The 23,579-nt window shown below is 44.3% G+C and overlaps 1 protein-coding gene across 3 annotated transcripts in view; it reads right to left on the bottom strand.

The window, feature by feature from the left end:
* Window positions 1-2,068: 2,068 nt before the first annotated feature.
* BIN2 (bridging integrator 2) overlaps window positions 2,069-23,579 on the bottom strand; it is a 43,084-nt gene continuing 21,573 nt past the window's right edge. Inside the window, exons 1-10 of one of the 3 annotated variants that reach the window (XM_019039415.3) lie at window positions 23,438-23,577; window positions 22,940-23,035; window positions 20,533-20,640; window positions 20,132-20,217; window positions 18,027-18,102; window positions 16,738-16,820; window positions 12,564-13,317; window positions 9,091-9,171; window positions 5,700-5,771; window positions 2,070-2,557 (exon numbers count right to left, since the gene is read on the bottom strand). In XM_019039415.3, coding sequence (XP_018894960.1) covers window positions 2,528-2,557; window positions 5,700-5,771; window positions 9,091-9,171; window positions 12,564-13,317; window positions 16,738-16,820; window positions 18,027-18,102; window positions 20,132-20,217; window positions 20,533-20,640; window positions 22,940-22,975 — 1,326 coding nt within the window. In that variant the 5' untranslated portion in view covers window positions 22,976-23,035; window positions 23,438-23,577 and the 3' untranslated portion in view covers window positions 2,070-2,527. Of the gene's footprint in view, window positions 2,558-5,699; window positions 5,772-9,090; window positions 9,172-12,563; window positions 13,318-16,737; window positions 16,821-18,026; window positions 18,103-20,131; window positions 20,218-20,532; window positions 20,641-22,939; window positions 23,036-23,437; window positions 23,578-23,579 lie in introns of those variants that run through there. The other 2 variants (XM_055357200.2, XM_019039414.4) reach the window with 2 other exon arrangements.

Here is a 23,579-nt window from a genome sequence, read left to right as displayed (position 1 = left end):
GGCCAGGTGCGATGGCTCACACCTGTAATCCTAGCAATTTGGGAGGCCGTGGCGGGTGGATCACCTGAGGTCAGGAGTTCGAGATCAGCCTGGCCAACATGGTGAAACCCCATCTCTACTAAAAATACAGTCAGCAGGGCGTGGTTGTGTGTGCCTGTAATCCCAGCTACTTGGAGGCTTAGGGAATCACTTGAACCAGGGAGGCGGGCGTTGCAGTGAGCCGAGATTGCACCATTGCACTCCAGCCTGGGCAACAGAGCAAGACTCCATCTCAAACAAAACAAAACAAAACAAAAGAAAAACACCTCACTTTTCATCATGTGTCCCCTTCTAGCCCATCACTAAATCTTGCCCATTCTGCTCCTTGCTCAATATTCTGTCTCGTTAAGTATTTTATTTTTAACACCCCTCATCATTTCCCTCGTTCCTAGTACTAGTACTCAGTGCTTGGTAGACGGTTGATGCTCAGTAAATGCTTGCAGAATGACTGAACGAATGGTGATATCATCACCTCTAAAAACAAGAGCAAGGATGGAAGGGTTTTGGCATTTATGTGGCATTTATCAAGTTGGCAGGACTTCAGAGCTATTTTGAAAATGTTGTCACAAATATTTTCATATAAAGTAATGATAGGACTTGAATCCAAGACTTCCTTTTTTAATTTTTTCTTTTTTTTTTGAGACAGTGTCTTGCTTTGTCACCCAGGCTGCGCAATCTTGGCTCACTGCAACCTCTGCCTCCCAGGTTCAAGCAATACTCCTGCCTCAGCTTCCTGAGCAGCTGGGACTACAGGTGTGCGCTACCACACCCGGCTCATTTTTGTATTTTTAGTAGAGACGGGGTTTCACCATGTTGGCCAGGCTGGTCTTGAACTCTTGACCTTGTGATACACCCGCCTCGGCCTCCCAAAGTGCTGGGATTACAGGTGTAAGCCACCGTGCCCGGCCTTTTTTTTTTTTCTTTTTCTTTTTAAGACAGAGTCTCCCTCTGTCACTCAGGCTGGCATGCAGTGGTATGATCGTTGCTCCTTGCAGACTCAACCTCCCAGGCTGGAGTGACCCTCCTTCCTCAGCCTCCTAAGTGGCTGGGAGTATAGGTGCGCTCTACCATGCCTGGCCTAGTTTTTAAATTTTTTGTAGAGATGGGGGTCTATGTTGCCCAGGCTGGTGTAAAACTCCTGGGCTCAAGTTATCCTCCTGCCTCAGCCTCCCAAAGTGCTGGGATTAAAGGTGTGAGCCACCACATCCAGCCCTTTAAAATTTTTTTTAAAAATAAGAGATAGAGGTCTCATCATCTTGCCCAGGCTAGTCTCCAACTCCTGGGCTCAAGCAGTCTTCCCCTGTTGGCCTCCCAAAAGAATCCAGGACTTCTGACTCCAAATTTCATGCCATTTCTAGGATAGGATTTTTTTTTTTTTTTGAGACAGTTTCACTCTTGTTCCCCAGGCTGGAGTGCAATGGCACAATCTTGGCTCACTGCAATCTCCGCCTCCTGGGTTCAAACGATTCTCCCGCCTCAGCCTCCCGAGTTGCTGCGATTACAGGTATGCACCACCACGCCCGGCTGATTTTGTACTTTTTTAGTAGAGACAGGGTTTCTCCATGTCGGTCAGGCTGGTCTCGAACTCCCAACCTCAGGCGATCCACCGGCCTCGGCCTCCCAAAGTGCTGGGATTATAGCTATGAGCCACCGCACCCAGCCGATATGATTGTTATTATTATACTTTGTATCCTTTCGGTTTCATATCTTCCTCTCTTGTGCTCAGACCCCTACTCATACCAAGTACTAAATTGTAAACACTAGATATAGCTCTAAAATGTTATTACCCCTTTCCAAGTGTATCTGTTTATCAACCAAAGTGGGGAGTGGGGAGCACATGCAGGATTAAGAAGAAGAGTCTGTGGCCCTTGGTATCATAAAAGAATTACAGTCAGGAGTTAGGGTGAGCTGGGGGTCAGGGATGTGACTAAAGCTTTCTGAACCTGGGGCAGAATCAATAACCATACCTAAGTGGAAAACAGTGTGCTGGGTTGCAACAATGCCCTTTGTCAAATAAACAATCCACAGATAGTCAGAATCAGACTTTATTTAACAATCTGAAAATGTGTTCTTCTGGCTTTAAGTCTTGCAAAATGGGTCGTAAGTCAAAGACAGATTTGTTCACTATCCTCTGAGTGTGTGGTTATGTCTCCGTATGGACAAGTGTCTGTGTCTATAGATACTTTTGCTTTTTATAGTGATTAAAGCTCCACTTTAGTTAATGTATAAAGTCTTATTCTAATAATGCTAAAACCAGAATTAAATATTCCCTGAGTCTAATGTTCTCTTCTCCCCATCCTGCCTCCCTCCATCCCTCCCATAAGGCTGCTCCTCCGCCTCCATTAATGCCAGGTCTTTAGACAGCACCAGCATTCCTACTGAGAACCCAGGGATGGATGCTGGCTCTTATATCCCTCTGACCTATACCCTCTGGTTGAAGAGCTTCTCTGGCGAGGTTTGGGGCAGGAGGAGTCCTGGCAGTTTCTCTTCAGAGTTGTGGATTTTCACTTGTAGATACCTGGAAAGTAAACATGATTGTGTTAGGTGTTGACCTGCCTTCCCACCAACCACTTATGGAGGGGTTAAACTCAGTTTGCTTCTACTGAATTATACTTCATGTAATGCCACTGGCCTCTCTTGAGGGAGGCAATGTGAAACTGGTTGTTGGGATTATTGCAAGGACTTGTTGCAGATATTGTTCATTACATCATTCACAATACCTTTATGATGATTCACAGGAGAATTTCTTTTTTTTTCTTTTTGAGACATAGTCTTGCTCTGTCTCCCAGGCTGGAGTGTAGTGGCACAATCATAGCTAACTGTAGCCTTGAACTCCAGGGCTCAAGTATTCTCACCTTAGCCTCTGAGTAGCTAGGACTACAGGCGCACACAACCATGCCTGGCTAATTTATTAAAAAAAAATTTTGTTGCCTAGAATGGTCTTGAACTCCTGGGCTCAAGTGATCCTCCCACCTCAGCCTCCCAAAGTGTTGGGATTACAGGCGTGAGCCCCGGCACCTAGCCTCCTTAAGGAATGAGCATTGTGAATTGGGTTAACTGATCAGGTTTTTCTCTTCTTGGATTTTGGAAAGTCTGGAACCAATTTCGTGGTCATCCTTAGTAAGCTTATTTTATAGAATGCATTTTTTATACTTGCCTAATTCATGGCTCCATTTTACATCACTATCCTGTCTCATATAATTCTGAGTTTTTCTGCTGTATGTTGTTTATATGTGTGTATGTTAATATAATAAACATATATAAATATGCAGTTCACATGCCGCATAATGACGTTTTGATCAACAATGGACTCTATATACAAAGGTGGTCCCATAACATTTTAATGGAGCTGAAAAATTTCTATTGCCTAGTGACGTGACAGCTATTGTTAACATGGTAGCCTTCATAACATCACAGCACAACACATTACTCACATATTTGTGATGATGCTGGTATAAACAAACTTACAGTGCTGCCAGTTGTAAAAAGTATAGCACATGCAATTATGTACAGTACATAACACTTGATAACAATAAACAACTATATTACTTGATGTATTTAATATACTATGCTTTTAAAAATATTTTTCTATATATATTATTTTTGAGACACAGTCTCACTCCATTGCCCAGGTTGGAGTGCAGTGGCACAATCCTGGCTCACTGCAGCTTCTATGTCCCGGGTTCAAGTGATTCTCATGTTCTCAAGCCATAGCCTTCCAAGTAGCCGGGATTACGGGTGTGTGCCACCATGCCCGGCTAATTTTTGTATTTTTAGTAGAGATGGAGTTTCACCATGTTGGTCAGGCTGGTCTTGAACTCCTGGCCTCAAGTGATCTGCCTGCCTCAGCCTCCCAAAGTGCTGGGATTACTGGCATGAACCACCACATCAGCCTACAATACTTTTTATTATTATTTGAGTGTGTTTCTTACTTATTAAAAAAAAAGTTCTGCTAATTGGCCAGGTGCGTTGGCTCACGCCTGTAATCCCAGCATCCCAGCATTTTGGGAGGCTGAGGCGGGAGGATCACGAGGTCAGGAGTTCCAGACTAGCCTGACCAACATGGTGAAACCCCGTCTCTACCAAAAATACAAAAATTAGCCAGGCATGGTGGTGCCACTGCCTGTAATCCCAGCTACTCAGGAGGCTGAGGCAGGAGAATCGCTTGAACCCAGGAGGCGGAGGTTGCAGTAAGCCGAGATTGTGCCACTGTACACTGTACTCCAGCCTGGGCGACAGAGAGAGACTCCATCTCAAAAAAAAACAAAAAGTTCTGCTTATTTAAAAAAACATTAACTGTAAAACAGCCTCAAGTAGATCCTTCAGGAGGAGGCGTTGTTATTATCGGAGATGACAGGTCCATTTGTGGTAGTGCCCCGAAGACCTTCTAGTGGGACAAAATGTAAAGGTAGAAGACAGTGATATGGGTGATCCTGACCGTAGGCCAATGTGTATGTTTGTGTGTTTTTATTTACTTGTTTATAGACGGTGTCTAGCTATGTTGCCCAGGTTGTATTTGAACTCGTGGGCTCAAGTGATCCTTCTGCCTCAGCCTCCTGCATCGCTGGAACTACTACAGGCACATGCCACAACACCCAGCTCTGTGTCTTAGTTTTTAACAAAAAAGTTTTAAAAAGAAACAGAAAAAATATGGAAAAAAGCTTACAGAATAAGGATATAAAGAAAATATTTTTTGGCCAGGTGTGATGGCTCCCGCCTGTAACCCCAGCACTTTGGGAGGCCAAGGCAGGTGCATCACCTGAGGTCGGGAGTTTGAGACCAGCCTGACCAACATGGAGAAACCCTGTCTCTACTAAAAATACAAAATTAGCTGGGCGTGGTGGCGCATGCCTGTAATCCCAGCTACTCGGGAGGCTGAGGTGAGCCGAGATCATGCCATTGCACTCCAACCTGGGCAACAAGAGTGAAACTCCGTCTCAAAAAAAAAAAAAGAAAAGAAAAATATTTTTTAATGGTGTAGCCTAAGTGTACAGTGTTTATAGTCTACAGGAGTGTAAGTAATGTCCTAGGCCTTCACATTCACTCACCACTCACTCACTGACTCACCCAGAGCAGCTTCCACTCCTGCAAGCTCCACTCATGATAGTGCCCTATACAAGTGTATCACTTTTTATTTTCTATATGCTATTTTTACTGTACTTTTCTATGTTTAGATACACAAATATTAACCGCTGTGTCACAGCTGCCTACAGAATTCAGTAAAGTAACATGCTGTATAGGTTTGCAGCCTAGAAGCAATAGGCTATACCATACAGCCACACATAATGACAAAATCATCTAATAATGCATTTCTCAGAGCATATCCCTGTTGTTGAGCAACATATTACTGTATAATATGACCTTTTTGCATTTTTAAAAAATATCTTAACCTCTTTAACTCCTTTTTGAAATAATTTGAGATTTAATTAAATAAATACCTAGAAGATAGGGCCAGTTTAAGGTCAAGTATAGGAAAATGGGCACGGAGACACCATGAAGTCCCAGTTCATTCTTGTTTCCTCTGGTTCCCACCTGCTTGACTGCCCTAAGGGTATGGTTCACTGCCGGATTCCCCTTGTAGCCTGTGGTGAAGATTCCAGCCTATTCCCAAACCCCTGTCAATCTAATGCGCAATCTATTCTCTGTATATCTGGTCTTACCTCTTCTTGAGGTTCAGGTGCTGTGAGGTTGTTGTTTTCTGGTACCGTGGAGCCTTGAAGCTGGTCTTGGCCCTACAAAGAGAAGAGTTCTGCCAGTAAGAGGTGGCTCAACCTTTCCAGCCTCTCAGCATAGAAGTGTCTTCTGTGCCTTATACTTTACAAGGGTCTCAGTATTTGTACTATTACAAAGGGAAAAATACAGTGTTGTTTCACCAGAGCCTGAAGGCATCGGGAAAGGCTTTCATCCATCCTCTTTTACAGATGAATAAACTAAGATTCAAAGAGTAAAAAGACTTGCTGGGACAGGAAACCAGGTCTTTGAATTCCTGAGTTGTTTCCATGATCAAAAACCATGTAATCTGTGTGACATGGTGTGGATGTGTATCTATAAGGGAGTGCGAGGTCTTAAAATTACTACCTGCCACTTTTAGATGAACCGTCCTCAAGAATGTACTGCAACTCTCACACTTAAGTGATCCTAATTCATGACATGCAGTTAGGAGAAGCAAGTGGTAAAATAATTTCTTTGGGAAAAATTTTAGGTTCTGAGATGGGAACCCAAGGTGTAGGAAGCCCAGTCTAGACCACATGCAGGGGTGCACACCTGTAGTCCCAGCTCCTTGAGAGGCTGAGGCAGGAGGATCACTTGAGGCCAGGAGTATCAAGGTTGCAGTGCACTATGATTGCACCTGTGAATACCCACTGCACTCCAGCCTGGGCAACATAGTGAGATCATCTCTAAAAATATAAATTTTTTAAAAAAGAAAGAAAGCCCTGCCTAGAAACTGCTATGCTAGGGGAAGACCCTGTGAGGTTTAAAATAAGTTTTTAAAACATGAAATTTAATTTACAAACTATAAAATCTATATTTTAAAAACAGAACCAATTTCTTTTTAATTTTTTCTTTCTTTCTTTCTTTCTTTTTTTTTTTGAGAAGGAATCTGGCTCTGTCACCCAGGCTGGAGTGCAGTGGCGTGATCTCGGTTCACTGTAACATCCACCTCCCAGGTTCAAGCGATTCTCCTGCCTCAGTCTCCCAAGTAGCTGGGATTACAGGCGCCCACGACCATGCCCGACTTTTAGTAGAGATGAGGTTTCACTATGTTGGCCAGGCTGGTCTCAACCTCCCGACCTCAAGTGATCCACTCCCCTCAGCCTCCCAAAATGTTGGGATTACAGGTGTGAGCCATGGCACCTGGTCAACAGAACCAATTTCTAACAGTGTGATAGCCACTTGAAATTCCAAGATTTCTCCTTCAAGGACATTTTCTTTCTTTTTACTCCCTCCTCCCTTTCCAGGTCATGAATTAGCTCAAAAGTGATGTTACATCACCTCCCGGAAAGTTATCAAAACCTTCCATCTCTCTGAGATGATTCAAATGGTAAGCAAGAACAGATTTTTTCCCAGTAATTTTTTTTTCAAAAATGGCTATGTTTTTTCCCAGTTATATTTATATTTACCCATTTTTACATGTGACATGTCCATAATTCTGCCTGAGAGAAAATATGATTTATAATGCATCTGCAAGGGAAGTGAGCATACACAGGCTTCAGAGGATTGATGACATGAATAGGCTAGGATCTAAGATGCTCTAGTTGCTTAATTCTACAGGAAAAATATTTCTCCTTAGCTGATGACCAAAGCAATCCCACCAGAGAGGCTAACAGTAAGGAAATATTATAAATCTAAAATACAAGGAGACAGACTCAGGCGAAAGGAGAGTGTATCCTGTACCTCTTTTCCAGGGAGGACAGTGTTACTAGCCTGTTTCTTAAAATGGTCAGAAAGAGTCTTGCCTCCTATAAACTCTTCCCTTCAAAAAGATGACTCCAAGAATGCAAACTTGTTTTATCATTCCCCAGAGGCAATCAAAAAGTCACTCTATTACTGTCTCCATCTAAAATCATATAATACATTATAAAATCAAACTGAAATCAATTCAACCATTCAGTTGCTCTTTTCAGTGCAGAAAAATGAGAAGTGGCTATGCTTACCTACTCAAAACCCTGCATCTATCCTGCACTTATTCACTCTCCACATGTCCTGCCTATCTCTCTCCATCAGCACAGCGGCCTCAGACTAGAAACTGACCAAGGAAAAGTCATTTTTATTATTTAAAAAATCTTTTTTTGAGATGGGGTCTCACTCTGTTGCCCAGGCTGGAGTGCAGTGGCGTGATCATGGCTCACTGTACCCTTGACCTCCCTGGGCTCAGGTGATCCCACCTCAGCTTCCCAAGTAGCTGGGGCCACAGGCATGTGACACTACGCCTGGCTAATTTTTGTATTTTTTGTAGAGATGGGTTTTTCCTATGTTGCCCAGGCTGATCTTAGACTCCTGGGGTCAAGTGATCCACCTGCCTCAGCCCCCAACAAAGTGCTAGGATTACAGCCACCTTGGGAGGTTGAGGCACTGCACCCAGATCTTTTTATTAAAATTTTTTAGAGAGATGGGATCTCACTATGTTGCCCAAGCTGGAGTGCAGTGGCTATTCACAGGTGTGATCGTAGCATACTACAGTGTCGAACACCTGGGCTCAAGTGATCCTCCCGCCTCAGCATCCTGAGTAGCTGGGATTACAGGCTTGCATCAGTGAGCCTGACTTAAGGAAAAGTTTTTTTTTTTTTTTTTTTTGAGACAGAGTTTTGCTCTTGTTGCCCAGGCTGGAATGCGATGGCGAGATCTCAGCTCACTGCAACCTCCGCCTTCTGGGTTCAAGCAATTCTCCTGCCTCAGCCTCCTCAGTAGCTGGGATTTCAGGCACATGCCACCATGCCTGGATAATTTTTGTATTTTTAGTAGAGACGGGGTTTCACCATGTTGACCAGGCTGGTCTCGAACTCTCGAACTCCTGACCTCAGGTGATCCGCCCACCTCGGCCTCCCAAACTGCTGGGATTACAGGCGTGAGCCACTGCACCCGGCCTAGGAAAAGTTTTTTTTTTTTTCTTTTTGAGACGGAGTCTCGCTCTGTCACCCAGGCTGGAGTGCAGTGGCGCAATCTCAGCTCACTGCAAGCTCCACCTCCTGGGTTCACGCCATTCTCCTGCCTCAGCCTCCCGAGTAGCTGGGACTACAGGCGCCCGCCACCACACCTGGCTAATTTTTTGTATTTTTAGTAGAGACGGGGTTTCACCGTGTTAGCCAGGATGATCTCGATCTCCTGACCTGGGAATCTGCCCGCCTCTGCCTCCCAAAGTGCTGGGATTCAGGCGTGAGCCACTGCGCCCGGCCAGGACAAGTTTTACATCTTGCTCTGTTAGGGCCCTCAGTGCTTCATGTGAATCAAGACTGAAGGCCTCTGAAAGATATACTTCTGGAAAAAGAAAAATAAGTTTTAATGTATAAAAAAATAGGGCATCATCATGTAGATGACTTAGGCTTTTAGTACCTCTGAGGAGTCAGCTGAGATAAGCTTATTATCCTCTTCCTTGTCTTCCATCTTCTTTGCCTCTCCAGGCTCTGAAGCAACCTGTGAATCAAAGTGAACAATGGAGGAGAGAGTCCCACACCTTCCACCCTGGGGGCCATCCCTGTGCCCTTGGTCCATATTAGCTCCTCTCAGATATCAGGAGGCTCCCGAGGTAGCCTTGGTCAGACACAGGCAGTAGTAGGGTGGTGTGATCTAACGAGTGTCAGAAATCTCACACACTTCTCCCGGATATACACATGGCTCATGTGCTAGCCTTCTTCATTGCCCACATGTTACCGCTGACTGCTCTATAAACTTGCAACTCAGCTCCCACTCCCTGTGTCCTTCCCTACTTAATTTTTCTTCATATCACTTACCATTACTAGATTGTAATTTTATTTATTCTTTTTTTTTGGTCTGTCTTCCTGCACTAAAATATAAGCCTCAGGAAGGCAGGGTATTTTGTTTTGTTCACTGTCATACCCCACCTCCTAGAAAAGTCCCAGGCACACTGTAGGGGCTCAGTAAGTAATTGTAGAATGAATAAATCTTGTTGCCATCTAGTCAGACATTTCACCATAATCCTCTCTACAATGTACCTGACTGGAGATAATATATCCTAGATCTTTTTTTTTTTTGAGACAGGGTCTTGCTCTGTTGCCAGGCTGGAGTGCAACGTGGCACAATCTTGGCTTACTGCAACTTCTGCCTCCTGGGTTCAAGCGATTCTCCCGCCTCAGCCTCCCGAGTAGCTGGGATTACGGCACGCACCACCATGCCCAACAAACTTTTTGTATTTTTAGTAGAGACGGGGTTTCACCATGTTGGCCAGGATGGTCTCGATCTCCTGACCTCATGATCCACCCACCTCAGCCTCCCAAAGTGCTGGGATTACAGACGTGAGCCACTGCGCCCGGCCCTTAGCTCTTAACATCAAGGAAAGAGAACTAATTTTCAAGGCGGCCCATCCCATATTTTTTTTGGTCAGCCCCTTGTGTCTCCTTTGCCCTTCCACAATACCTTTTTTCCATCCCATTTAAAAAATTGAGCTAATTGTTGAAAGTTCCTCTTGTATTGATCCAAAATGTATCTTAAAAAAAGTCTTTATATGTAGTTTCTGCCTCTGCCCTCTGGAGTGTCACAGAACAAGTCAAATCCCTATATGATAGTCTTTCCATATAACGTGACTAGAATATGACTTGAGGCTGGGCACGGTGGCTCACACCTGTAAGCCCAGCACTTTGGGAGGCGGAGATGGGAGGACCACTGGAGCCCAGGAGTTTGAAACCAGCCTGGGCAACATGGCGAAACCCCATCTCTACCAAAAATACAAAAATGAGGCAGGCATGGTGGCATGCGCCTGTAGTACCAGCTACGTGGGAGGCTGAGGGAAGATCACTGGGGCCCAGAGAGGTCAAGGCTGCAGTGAGTCATGATCGTGCCACTGCACTCCAGCCTGGGCGACAGAGTGAGACCCTGTCTCAAAAGAAAGAAAGAAAAAAAAGAGTATGACTTGATTTACAGATCCCTCACAGAACTACTTGCTCTTCAATGGGTTGGCATCTCTCAATTTTTTTTCAAAAGCCTTAAAAATTTTTTTTTTGTGATAGGGTCTCACTGTGGTGCCCACGCTGGAGAGTAGTAGTGCTCACTGCAGCCTCGACCTCATAAGCTCAAGCAATCCTCCTGTCTCAGCCTCCCAAGTAAGGAGCAGCCTTTTCAAAAGGCTGCCCTTTTTGCTTTACTTCCCTCTGTGAGTTCCTGCTTCTAGGTCTTCTCATCAGAGAAGACACACCTTGGAAATTTGCTGCCATTTTTTTTCAGGGTCTATTTACCATAGTCACAGGTATAATGAACTGAAGTGAGACCCACCCTCCTGCCCCCACTAAAGAAGGTAAAGCTCAGGATTCCAACTATTGGTCCTTTATTTTTTTGAATTTATTATTTATTTATTTATTTATTTTATTTTGTATTAATTTTTTTTAACTTTTTCTTTTCTTTTCTTTGAGACACAGTCTCACTCTGTTGCCCAGGCTGGAGTGCAGTGATGTGATGTTGGCTTACTGCAACGTCTGCCTCCTGGGTTCAAGTGATTCTCATGTTCTTGTGCCTCAGGCCTTCCAAGTAGCTGAGACTACAGACACCATCATGCCTGGCTAATTTTTGTATTTTTAATGGAGACAGGGTTTCACCATGTTGGTTGGCCAGGCTGGTCTCGAACTCCTGGCCTCAAGTGATCTGCCTGCCTTGGCCTCCCAAAGTGCTGGAATTACAGGTGTGAGCCACGACGCCTGGCTTCAACTAAAGGTTCTTTATACTAGGAACTCCCAGAACTTGGAGGAAAAGAAAGAAATTAGTAAGAATCTGCTCATTAACACTACTAGAGATAAGCCCCTTATAGAAGTCAATTACCGGCTGGGCAAGGTGGCTCACGCCTGCAATCCCAGCACTTTGGGAGGCCGAGGCAGGCGGATCATGAGGTCAGGAGTTCAGCACCAGCCTGCCCAACTTGGAGAAACCAGCCGGGCGAGGTGGCTCACCCCTGTAATCCCAGCACTTTGGGAGGCTGAGGCGGGTAGATCACGAGGTCAGGAGATCGAGACCATCCTGACTAACACGGTGAAACCCCATCTCTACTAAAAATACAAAAAATTAGCCAGGCGTGGTGGCGGGCGCCTGTAGTCCCAGCTACTCGGGAGGCTGAGGCAGGAAAATGGCGTGAACCCGGGAGGCGGAGCTTGCAGTGAGCAGAGATCGTGCCACTGCACTCCACCCTGGGCGACAGAGCGAGACTCCGTCTCAAAAACAAAACAAAACAAAACAAAAAATAAACACGGAGAAACCCCGTCTCTACTAAAAATACAAAAATTAGCCGGGTGTGGTGGCGTGCACCTGTAATCCCAGCTACTCTGGAGGCTGAGGCAGGAGAATCGCTTGAACCCAGGAGGCAGAAGTTGCAGTGAGCCAAGATTGCATGACTGCACTCCAGCCTGGGTGACAGAGCGAGACTCCATCTCAAAAAAAAAAAAAAAAAAAAAAAAAGTCAATTACCCTAAAAGTAGATTACTAAATTAATAGCTATGAAGACATGAAACAATCCCCAGAACCAAAAAAGGTGTCCAAGAGTATTCTGACTATAGTAAAGATACCTACATGGAGGTTATAAAAGGATATAAAGACCCTACCAGAGCCGGGTGCAGTGGCTCACATCTGTAATCTCAGCACTTTGGGAGGCCAAGACAGGAGGATCACTTGAGGCCAGGAATTCAAGACCAGTCTGGGCAACATAAGGAGACCCTATCTCTGTTGGGGGAGGATCACTTGAGCTTGAGAGGTCGAGACTGCAATGAGCTGTGATCGCACCACTACACTCCAGCCTGGATGCCTGAGTGAGACCCTAGCTTAAATAAATAAATAAATTAAATTAAATACCCAACCAGAACTACTCTTACCTGAGATGTCATTAAGGTGGGGGAAGTACAAAGTTCTTCGGGGTTCTGATTGTGGATGTTTTCATTTTCTTTGGCCTCAGGAGTTCTTACTGGCTTCTCTGGTGGTTCTGGATTAGGAAAGACCTCTAGGGAGGTCCTAGGACTTGGAGTCCCAGTCCTCAAGGAGGCCCTAGGGCTGGTGGGTGACCCCCCTCCAGAGGCTGTAGGGCTGGAAGGTATGTTCCCTGAGGAGGGCCTGGGGCTTGCAGTGGCTCTGGGTGGAGGAGGCCTACTAGGGGGTGCTGAGGTCCTCTGGATAGAGGCTCTCTTCTTCGGTTGTTCAGATCCTTCACTTGCGGTGCGGGTTCGGAGGACTACTTCTGCGGCAGATGATGAAGGCTGCCCTGAAGGGCTCAGGGCTCCGCCTGGTGATGGAGCTGGGGAGCTGGGGAGAACTTCCTCCTGGGACTTGGCACTCTCAGTGGTAGGAGAGGGCTGGGCCTGGGCGGGGCCATTGCAGGCTGGTAGAGGCTCATCTTCCTCAGAGGAGCTTGCTTCAGATCCTTCCTTCTCTATTTCCTCCTCTTCTAAGAGCTCCTTGATCTCAGAATTGTCTTCCCCCTGGGCTGCATCAGGTGCCAGATCTTCAGTTGCTGAGACAGATTCACTCTCACTCTTCAAGGAAAGTGTAGAGGGACTAGTAGGTGAGGTAAGAGGACTGGAGACTGTAGCTGTTCGAACTGGGGGAGAAATGACTAAAGAGCGCCTGCTGCTGCTAAAAAAGGAAGGTGTTCAGATTCAGAACGGCTAAAAACCAGAAGCAATGTAAATATGCAAAAATAAATTATGATGCATGTAATAAAAAAACAGAATAAAGCAATTTAAAATGTTAGAAAGTCTGCATAATTTACAGTAACATTTATACAGTGAAATGAAAAAAGGCCAAAATGTTATCTATATCATGAACTCAATTATGTAAAAATACGTACAGAGAAAGAGACTGGAAAGAAACACTGCAAAATGTCGCAAATATTTCCTCTGGGGCAAAGATTAATGGGTGATATACAGTTGAACTACACAGATTTCATATTTGTGAATTACCTACTTATTTATTTGGAACTCCCAAATCAATACTTGTGGCACTTTCCCAGTCACTATTGGAGATGCCCAAGTGGTGAAGAATGAGTTGCCTGGCACGCACTTTCCAGATGAAGTCTAACAAGGCAATCATCTACCTTCTTGCTTCCGTTCTCAAACTGTAAACAAGTGTCCTTTCCACCATGTTTTCCTAACTTTGTGCTTTTTGCTGGTGATTTTGCTACTTTAAATGGCCCCCAAGCTGTAGTGCTAAGTGCAAAAAGACTGTGATGTGCCTTCCAGAGAAAATACGTGTATTATTAGGTAAGCTTCATTCAGGCATGAGTTACAATGCTGCTGGTTGTGAGTTCAATATTAACAAATTAATAATATATATTAAATAAGGTATCTTTAAACAGAAACTCACATAAAACAAGGTTATATGTTGGGTGGTTGATGAAAATGTTGTGACCAGCGGCTCACAGAAACCTGTGTTTTGATGTTCAGTGAGTATGGCAACTTTATAAAACAAAACTACCATGAAGAACAAGAATCAACTATAACATTTATCAAGTAGCTACTATGTGCTGGATGCCATGCTTATCCTTGAGCATCCAAGATTAGAATCTAGAATATATCAGCCAAAAAAAAAAACCTTATTTTTATTTATTTATTTATTTTTTTTGAGGTGGAGTCTCGCTCGGTCACCCAGGCTGGAGTGCAGTGGCGCGATCTCGGCTCACTGCAAGCTCTGCCTCCCAGGTTCATGCCATTCTCCTGCCTCAGCCTCCCGAGTAGCTGGGACTACAGGCGCCCGCCACCATGCCCAGCTAATTTTTTTTTGTATTTTTAGTAGAGATGGGGTTTCACTGTGTTAGCCAGGATGGTCTCGATCTCTTGACCTTGTGATCCACCTGCCTCGGCCTCCCAAAGTGCTGGGATTACAGGCGTGAGCCATCGTGCCTGGCACAAAAACTTATATAGATCAATTTTTTTAAAAAAGGTCAACAACCCAATTGAAAAATGGAAAAACGATATATAGGAAAGTCACAGAACAGGAACCTTAAATGGCCAATAACATGAAAAGATGCTCAAGGAAACTAGTAACTATGAAGCTATGATTTAAAACTGCAAAAAAATTCCATTTCATACTCATGAGCTTGTAAGAATGAAGAAGTCTGACAATTTCACATGTAGTGAGAATGTGGACTCATGAGGGCTCTTACTCACTGCTGATGGGTGGTAAACTGGAATTATCACCTTGCAGAGCAATATGGAAATATCTCATTAAGGGTCAAGAAGCCCCATGACAGACCTTATGACTCAACAATCCTGCTCCAAGTATAGACCCTAAAGAAACTCTTGATAATGTTCACAGGGACAAATGTAAAACATGTTCATCACAACATTATTTATAATAGCAAAAACCTAGAAGACAACTCAAATGCCCCAAACTAGCAGGAGGATAAATAAATCATGAACTAGGCATACAATAACAACTATAGAAAGGAAACAGCAGAGCTATTATAACAACATGTAGCAATAACAAAAAATCTTACAAACAACACTAAGAGAACAAAAGAAGTTGCAGAACAATACATACAGTATAAGTCCATTTATATAAAGTTTAAAAACATGCAAAACAGCCGGGCGTGGTGGCTCACACCGGTAATCCCAGCACTCTGGGAGGCCAAGGCGGGCGGATCACGAGGTCAGAAGTTCAAGACCAGCCTGGCCAATATGGTGAAACCCCGTCTCTACTAAAAATACAAAAATTAGCCGGGTGTGGTGGCATGTGCCTGTAATCCCAGCTACTCTGGAGGCTGAGGCAGGAGAATTGCTTGAACCCGGGAAGCAGAGGTTGCAGTAAGCCAAGATTGTGCCATTGAACTCCAGCCTGGGTGACAGAGCAAGACCCTGTCTCAAAAAAAAAACCAAAAAAAAAACCAAAAAAAACCCCCCAAAAACATGCAAAACAATATTTTATGTGTGCATGTATGTGTGAAACAATACAGTGTGTGCATGTTACATTTAGTATTACATTTAGTATTTATTTCCATGCGTATTATTTTATGTGTGAAACATACATGCACACATAAAACAACACACATAGAAATGATAAATACTAAATGTAACATAGCGGTTACCTTTAGTGGGGTCAGAAAGAAAAAGTGAGTGGGGAAGGAACATTGGGAACTTCAGCTATATTTACAACAGCCGAGTTCTTAAATTTGATGGTAGGTACATGGCTATTTGTTGTATTATTCTTTATACATTCAGTTATGTCTAAAATATTTAATTTTTATTAATTTTTTGAGAGACAGGGTCTTGCTCTGTCACCCAGGCTGGAGTGCAGTGGCATGATCATAGCTCACTGCACCCTCAAACTCCTGCACTGAAGTGATCCTCCTGCTTCAGCCTCCTGAGTAGCTAGGAGTACAGGTACGCACCACCTTGCCCGGCTAATTTTTTTTTTCTTTTAATCTTTTTTTGTAGAGATGAGATTTCACTATGTTGCCCAGACTGGTTTCAAACTCCTGATCTCAAGTGATTCTCCTGCCTCAGCCTCCCAAAGTACTGGGATTATAGGCATGAGCCACCATGTCTGGCCTTGAAATATTCAGTAAAAAGCTGCCGGGCGCGGTGGCTCACGCCTGTAATCCCAGCACTTTGTGAGGCCGAGGCGGGTGGATCACGAGGTCAGGAGATTGAGACCATCCTGGATAACATGGTGAAACCCCATCTCTACTAAAAATACAAAAAAGAAAAAAAAAAAAAAAAATGAGCCGGGCATGATGGCGGGCGCCTGTAGTCCCAGCTACTCAGGAGGCTGAGGCAGGAGAATGGCATGAACCCGGGAGGCGGAGCTTGCAGTGAGCCGAGATCGCGCCACTGCGCTCCAGCCTGAGCGACAGAGTGAGACTCCGTCTCAAAAAAAAAAAAAAGAAATATTTAGTAAAAAGCAAAATAATTTATATAGGAGCATAGTACAAACAACAAACATCATCACCCACATGCACATAAGGGACAGGTCAGGATTCTGGACTGGAGATGAGGATGTTGAATACATTCACACACAGGACAAGCGAAGCAAAAAAGAGTCTTGGATGCTGCTCACCTTGACAGTCCCTTCACCACAAAGACTTTATTGGAATGTTGCTTCTCCAGTTTGCTCATCACCTCGTAGAGATTGTGGTTCAGCTAGAGCCAATAAGAAAGAAGGGGATGCTAGCCAACTGGGAACCCGAGAGTGGCATATCCCTTCTCCCCTCCCCTTCAGACAACTTCCCAAAATAAACCCTCCCCCTTTCAATTCTGATGTGAATTCCTCTTCATCTGTCTAGCATTAGAGTCCAGGGTCCTGTCCCGCCACCCCCTCTTCCTTGTCTCTCTGTGTTCTAAGTTCTGCCTCTTCCATCAGACTGGCAGCTGTCTCAAGGCAGGGTCCATAACTGATGTCTGATTTGAGGTTCTAGCTTCTCACAGGTGATCCAGGGAATGAAAACTCATTTTTAGGCCAGGCGCCTAAAAATGTAAAACTCATTTTACAGGCTCACGCCTGTAATCCCAGCACTTTGGGAGGCCGAGGTGGGCGGATCACGAGGTCAGGAGATCGAGACCATCCTGGCTAACACGGTGAAACCCCGTCTCTACTAAAAATACAAAAAAATTAGCTGGGGGTGGTGGTGGGCACCTGTAGTCCCAGCTACTCGGGAGGCTGAGGCAGGAGAATGGCGTGAACCCGGGAGGCGGAGCTTGCAGTGAGCCGAGATTGCGCCACTGCACTCCAGCCTAGGCGCCAGAGCAAGACTCCGTCTCAAAAATAAAAAAACCAAAACACCTCATTTTTAATATTAACTAGGCAAATCATACTTTAGCCAAATAAACTATGGAGAGTAGTATGTATAGCTCTTTGTGAATATAACTAATATAAATGTTGTAGTAGCAAAGAATCTTGGAATCCCAGGACTAGAAAAGACTTCATAAATTATGTTATATGGCTGCCTGTCACTGACAGGATTAGTCTTGAGACCAACCACCTGAGAAACTGACTTGCCCTTAAACACTGCCCTCTCCAGTCCCCAGCAACAATAGATAGAGATTTCACAATGGGGTTCCCCATTTTAATTTTTCCTTCTATAGGCCTAACCTCCTTTATTCATGCTAAAGCTCAAATTTGGACACACTTACTCAGTTGTTAAGGGAGATGAAGAGGGCCCTCGGATAGTGTATATATGTGTTTCAATACAGTTAAGTACACAATCAAGTGCTCTTATTTCATCATGAGATAAAAGTCAAAATCTGTGGTGCCAATACGGATATTTAAAGAAATCATGTAACTCAAGGCTACCTTCGTATTTACTAGAAAACACACCTAGGAGCCTCAATTGGCCAGACACCTCTCACCTTGCTCATTTCCCTGTAGAAGACATCCCTCAAGTTGGAAATGTTTTGGAAGATGGTCACATAGCAGCCAATACGACTATTAGGAAGCAAAACCACAAACACATACGAGTAAGGCACGGGAAAGGAGTTCTTTGTTTGAAATACAAAGTAGGACTTAAGCCAAAACCAGCCACCAAGGCTCCTAAATGAAAGCCATCCCGCTGGGCACGGTGGCTCACGCCTGTAATCCCAGCACTTTGGGAGGCCAAGGTGGGTGTATCATGAAGTCAGGAGATCAAGACCATCCTGGCTAACATGGTAAAACCCGTCTCTACTAAAAAAAAAAAAAAATTAGCCGGGCGTGGTGGCATGTGCCTGTAGTCCCAGCTACTCAGGAGGCTGAGGCAAGAGAGTCGCTTGAACCTGGTAGGCAGAGGTTGCAGTGAGCCGAGATCGTGCCACTGCACTCCAGCCTGGGCGACAGAGCGAGACTCTACCTTAAAAAAAAAGAAAGCCATCCCACATCCCACACTCAGGATGTTCTGGGATCTGGATTCATCAGAGCTGGGCCAGGAACACACGTGATTCTTAGGAGCAGGAAGGCCAGGGGAGACAATATCAGCTCAGGTTGACACCAGAGTTTAACAGTTTCATGCAGTTATCTAATTTGGGCTCTTGAAGGGCTGAGGAGACATGAAAGGGCTCTGAATAATTTTTTAAAGGGCTATATAAATATAAGGCTATCTAATTATAATTATTACAGTAAGTAATTATTCTTTCCCTTTATGCAATACAGGATGACTTCTGCACCTGTATGTACACTAATGGAATTCTCCTGTAAGTGAATCAAGGAAGTATACTTTTAAAGAAACTGTATTAAATTTCATTTCTAGGCCAGGCACGGTGGCTCATGCCTGTAATCCCAGCACTTTGGGAGGCTGGGGCAGGTAGATCACCTGAGGTCAGGAGTTTGAGACCAGCCTGTCCAACAGGGTGAAACCTGTCAAAAAATACAAAAATGGCCAGGCACGGTGGCTCACGCGTGTAATCCCAGCACTTTGGGAGGCTGAGGTGGGCGGATCACAAGGTCAGGAGATTGAGACCATCCTGGCCAACATGGTGAAACCCCATCTCTACTAAAATACAAAAAATTAGCTGGACTTAGCGGCACGTGCCTGTAGTCCCAGCTACTCGGGAGGCTGAGGCAGGAGAATCGCTTGAATCCAGGAGGTGGAGGTTGCAGCGAGCTGAGATTGTGCCACTGCACTCCAGCCTGGCAACAGAGTGAGACTCTGTCTCAAAACAAAACAAACAAACAAACAAAAACAAAAATTAGTCAGGTGTGGTGGCATGTGCCTGTAGTCCCAGCTACTCAGGAAGCTGAGGTGGGAGAATTGCTTGAACCCGGGAGGCATAGGTTACAGTGAGCCACACTCCAGCCTGGGTGACAGAGTGAGACCCTGTCTCAAAATAAATAAATAAATTAATTAATTAATAAAATAAAAAATAAAATTTCAATTTCATTTTAATTAGGAGTCACATAATGTTTTAGAATACATGTGTTCATTAAAAAGGCTCCATCCTATGTACACTAATAAGTGACAATATAAAATATTCTGACCATAATTCTATTAATGCATCTCTTGTACAATAAAAAGAAGAAAGGATACAAATGGAGTTTCTGCTCAGATTTCTCTTTAAATGTGGAAAATCTGGCTGGGCGTGGTGGCTCACACCTGTAATCCCAGAACTTTGGGACACCAAGGCAGGGGGATCACTTGAAGCCAGCAGTTCGAGACCAGCCTGGGCAACATGGTGAAACCCCATCTCTACTAAAAATACAAAAAAAAATTAGCCAGGCATGGTGGCACATGCCTGTAATCCCAGGTACTCGGGTGGCTGAAGCACAACAATCACTTGAACTAGGGAGGTGGAGGTTGCAGTGAGCTGAGATTGAGTGCTACTGCACTCTAGCCTGGGTGACAGAGTGAGACCCTGTCTCGAAAAAATAAAAAGGGGGGGCAGTGTGGGTATTTAAATCTAAAACACTTTTATCTACTTACTGTCAAGGCACACAAGGTGCCTTGTGTGAAGCAAAGGCACCTTTTCTGAATTTCAGTCATTACCTATTATAAAGAATAGGCAGCTCCTCTAGTAGTTCTTGGTTCAGATCTTCAAACACAGTCTGGGCTTTGTTGAACTCTTCCTCTGCCTAGGTGGTAAAAGAGACAAGACAATCTCCCTCAATTCTGAACCCAGTACTACAGCATGCCTCCTTCATCCTCTGCATTTTTTTAGGCACTAGGCTTTTTAGGAGCCATCCCTCTTCTTCCCCTGACCATGCCCTCCCCAGCCTCAAGACTCTGACTATCCTTACAGCATCAGTGTCAGAAGAAACAGATTTCCTTTAGGACACTGGATGCTGAATTTATAATTTCCTATACCCATGTTGGCCCAGCCACCTGCTACCACCATGAGGAGGAGAACAGGAAGAGTTTACCAGTTTTTGTTGTTGTTTTTGATTTACCTTGGCAGTCTTGGCCTCATCTTTCTTCTTGGCATTCTGCACTGCCTCCAGGTGATGTCGGGCACTGTCATAGTCCACGAGTTTCCGACCCCGCTTGGCAATTCTCTCCTGACCCAGGGTAATGAGAAAGGGTGTGGATACTCACTTTTTAGTGGCCAGGATGTAGGTAACAGAATACCAAACAGAGAGCAAGATTCTTGCATCCTACTATCAAATTTCACTTTCGTTGTTTTTTGCTTTTGTTTTTTTTGAGACAGGGTCTTGCTCTGTTGCCCAGGCTGGAGTGCAGTGGTGCGATCTCAGCTCACTGCAACCTCTGCCTCCCAGATTCAAGCAATTTTTGTGCTTTGGCCTCCCAGGTAGCTGGAATTATAGGTGTGTGCACCAAGCCCGGCTAATTTTTGTATTTTTAGTTGAAATAGGGTTTTGCCATCTTGGCCAGGCTGGTCTCGAACTCCTGGGCTCATGTAATATGCCCACCTCGGCCTCCCAAAGTGCTGGGATTACAGGCATGAGCAACTGCACCTGGCCCAAATTTCACTTTCTAATAGGGTTTTGCGCCCATGGGGTCTCCCTCAGTATCTGGGAAGAATGGGGGATTCTCAGAGGGAGATAGAGTCCTACAGAGCATGTGGAAATCTGTATTAATTATATATATGTAATAGATATATAATTAAATACGTATATATATTTCCACCTCCACCTCCCACTGTATTAAATTTTAATATTTCCTATGAACCCATTATAAACTGGTTCAGCCTCCAGGAGAAATGGCCTTGAGAATCACATGAAAGTGAAAGTCTGGATTTTTGGGAATTAGTCCCAAATCTGCCATTCATAGCCTGTGGCCAGTGGCAAGGCACATCTCTTTTGGAGCCTCAGTAGCCCCATCTCCCCTTACACAACTGTTATTTGAAAGATCGAATGCTGAATACAAAGTGCTTTGAAAGCTCTAAAACACAATAAAAGCTATAAATTACTATAACCACTGAGAGAAAGTCTACTCAGCCTTATCCAAACTATAAATTATACCAGTGAGAAGCAAACTATGTCACTGAACCGTTTCATTCTCTCAGTCACAGAATTTGAAAAGATCTTAGCAATTATCTGGTCCAATTTCCCATACAATACCATGAGGCTTCTCTATAACATCCAAGATAAGAAGTAGTTTGACTTCTGTTTGCACAAAGAACAGACAACTCACTATCTTTGAGTCTATTTCATTTCATTTTTGGAAAGCTTTAACTATTAGGAACTTAAGTCAGCCTCCTTCTAACTTCTTCCTCTGAATCAGCACGGTGCTTGACAGAGTAGGTGTTTAATAAATACTAGAGCCGGGTGCAGTGGCTCACGCCTGCAATCCCAGCACTTTGGGAGGCCGTGGGCGGATCACCTGATGTCAGAAGTTTGAGACCAGCCTGGACAACACAGAGAAACCCTGTCTCCACTAAAAATACAAAAATTAGCTGGGCGTGGTGACGCATGCCTGTAACCCCAGCTACTCGGGAGGCTGAGGCGGGAGAATCCCTAGAACCCGGGAGGTGGGGGTTGCAGTGAGCCAAGACCGCGCCATTGCACTCCACCCTGGGCAACAGAGCAAGACTCCATCTCAAAAAAAAGAAAAAAAAAAAACAAAAAAACTAGCTGAATGAATAGATGAATTCTAATTCTGCTTTCTGGAACAGAAAGCAGAACAGTTTAGAATAGGTTGAATTCCTATTTTACCTAACAGACTTTCAAATATTTGAAGATAACTATTTGATTGCTCCATGTTTCCTCTTCTATACAATAAACATCTTTAGTGCCATCAATTGTTTCTCACAGCTAAAAGGGATGCCTCTAACTTGGATCTAATTCGAAATCAGCCCAAATATAGCTTACTGAAATCTAAGTTTATTTTATTTATTTACTTATTTTGAGACACCAGCCTCTGTCACCCAGGCCGGAGCACAGTGGCATGATCTCGGCTCACTGCAACCTCTCCCTCCCCAGCTGAAGTGATCCTTCACCTCAGTCTCCTAGGGTGACTGGGACTACAGACATGCACCACCACACGACTATTTTTTTTTGTATTTTTTGTAGAGATGGGATTTTGCCATGTTGCCCAGGCTGGTCCCGAACTCCTGGACTCAAGTGATTCTCTTGCATCGGCCTCCCAAAGTACTGGGATTACAGGTGTGAGCCACTGCACCCAGCCTTGAAATCTAAGTTTAAACATAAACTTCACACTACTTCCAACCTTCTATCCTAACCTCTTGTCTAACCCTCAACCTTAATCTTTCTCCTAACTTACCCAAACTTCTTTCTTAATCGTGAGCTCTAATTCTACTTATAATGCTTAACCCAATATGTTCTCTAACCTGGATGGGTCATCCACAACCCAGCCTTGATTCTGTACATTGAGTACCTTAATTTCACTGAACTGGGCAACATAGTTTTCCATGGTCCTCACAGCCTGGTCAGCCAGTTTGTCCTCGTAGTCTTCCCAAAGGAGATCATTATTCTGTAGGATAGAGTCAGAGGCTGGTGAAGGCTCCACTTCCCAACAACAACTGCCTACCAGGGAAATACCCAAATTCTCCCTGCAAAAACCTTTTTTGTAGCACCGTATTTAGAATACCATGTTGGATTCTGGGGACTAGTCAGAGGAAGAAAAGAGACAGCCCCTACCCCAAGGAACTGCTCTATGGGAGTCTGAACATACATTCAGAGATTAAGAACAGGGCACAGGGTCAAAGCCTTGGACTCCAGAGCTTAGATGGGAAAGTTTAAGAGTGTATAACTGCATGAAGTTTGTTTTAAAAAACAACCAATCTTTAGGAGGTAAAACTTCCCATAATGTTTTAAAGAGGAGAAGAGGGTCAAAATTAGAGGGATCCACAGATTAGGGAAAACTTGCTTTTACCTTAAGAGTTGTAGCTTCTTCCTACCACCCAGTGACTGAGGCTACACAAATGCACAGTGTGAACTGGCTCCTTTGTTTTCCTATTTTCTTGGATAGAGAAGCTAAGCTGAGGTTGAGATGCAAACAGGAGTAAGTGCCAATA

The sequence above is a fragment of the Gorilla gorilla genome, chromosome 10 (assembly GCF_029281585.2).
Source record: "Gorilla gorilla gorilla isolate KB3781 chromosome 10, NHGRI_mGorGor1-v2.1_pri, whole genome shotgun sequence".
Taxonomy (NCBI): Eukaryota; Metazoa; Chordata; class Mammalia; order Primates; family Hominidae; genus Gorilla; species Gorilla gorilla.
The sequence above is the reverse complement of the archived record's forward strand: the minus strand, read 5'-3'. Positions and strand labels throughout refer to the sequence as shown.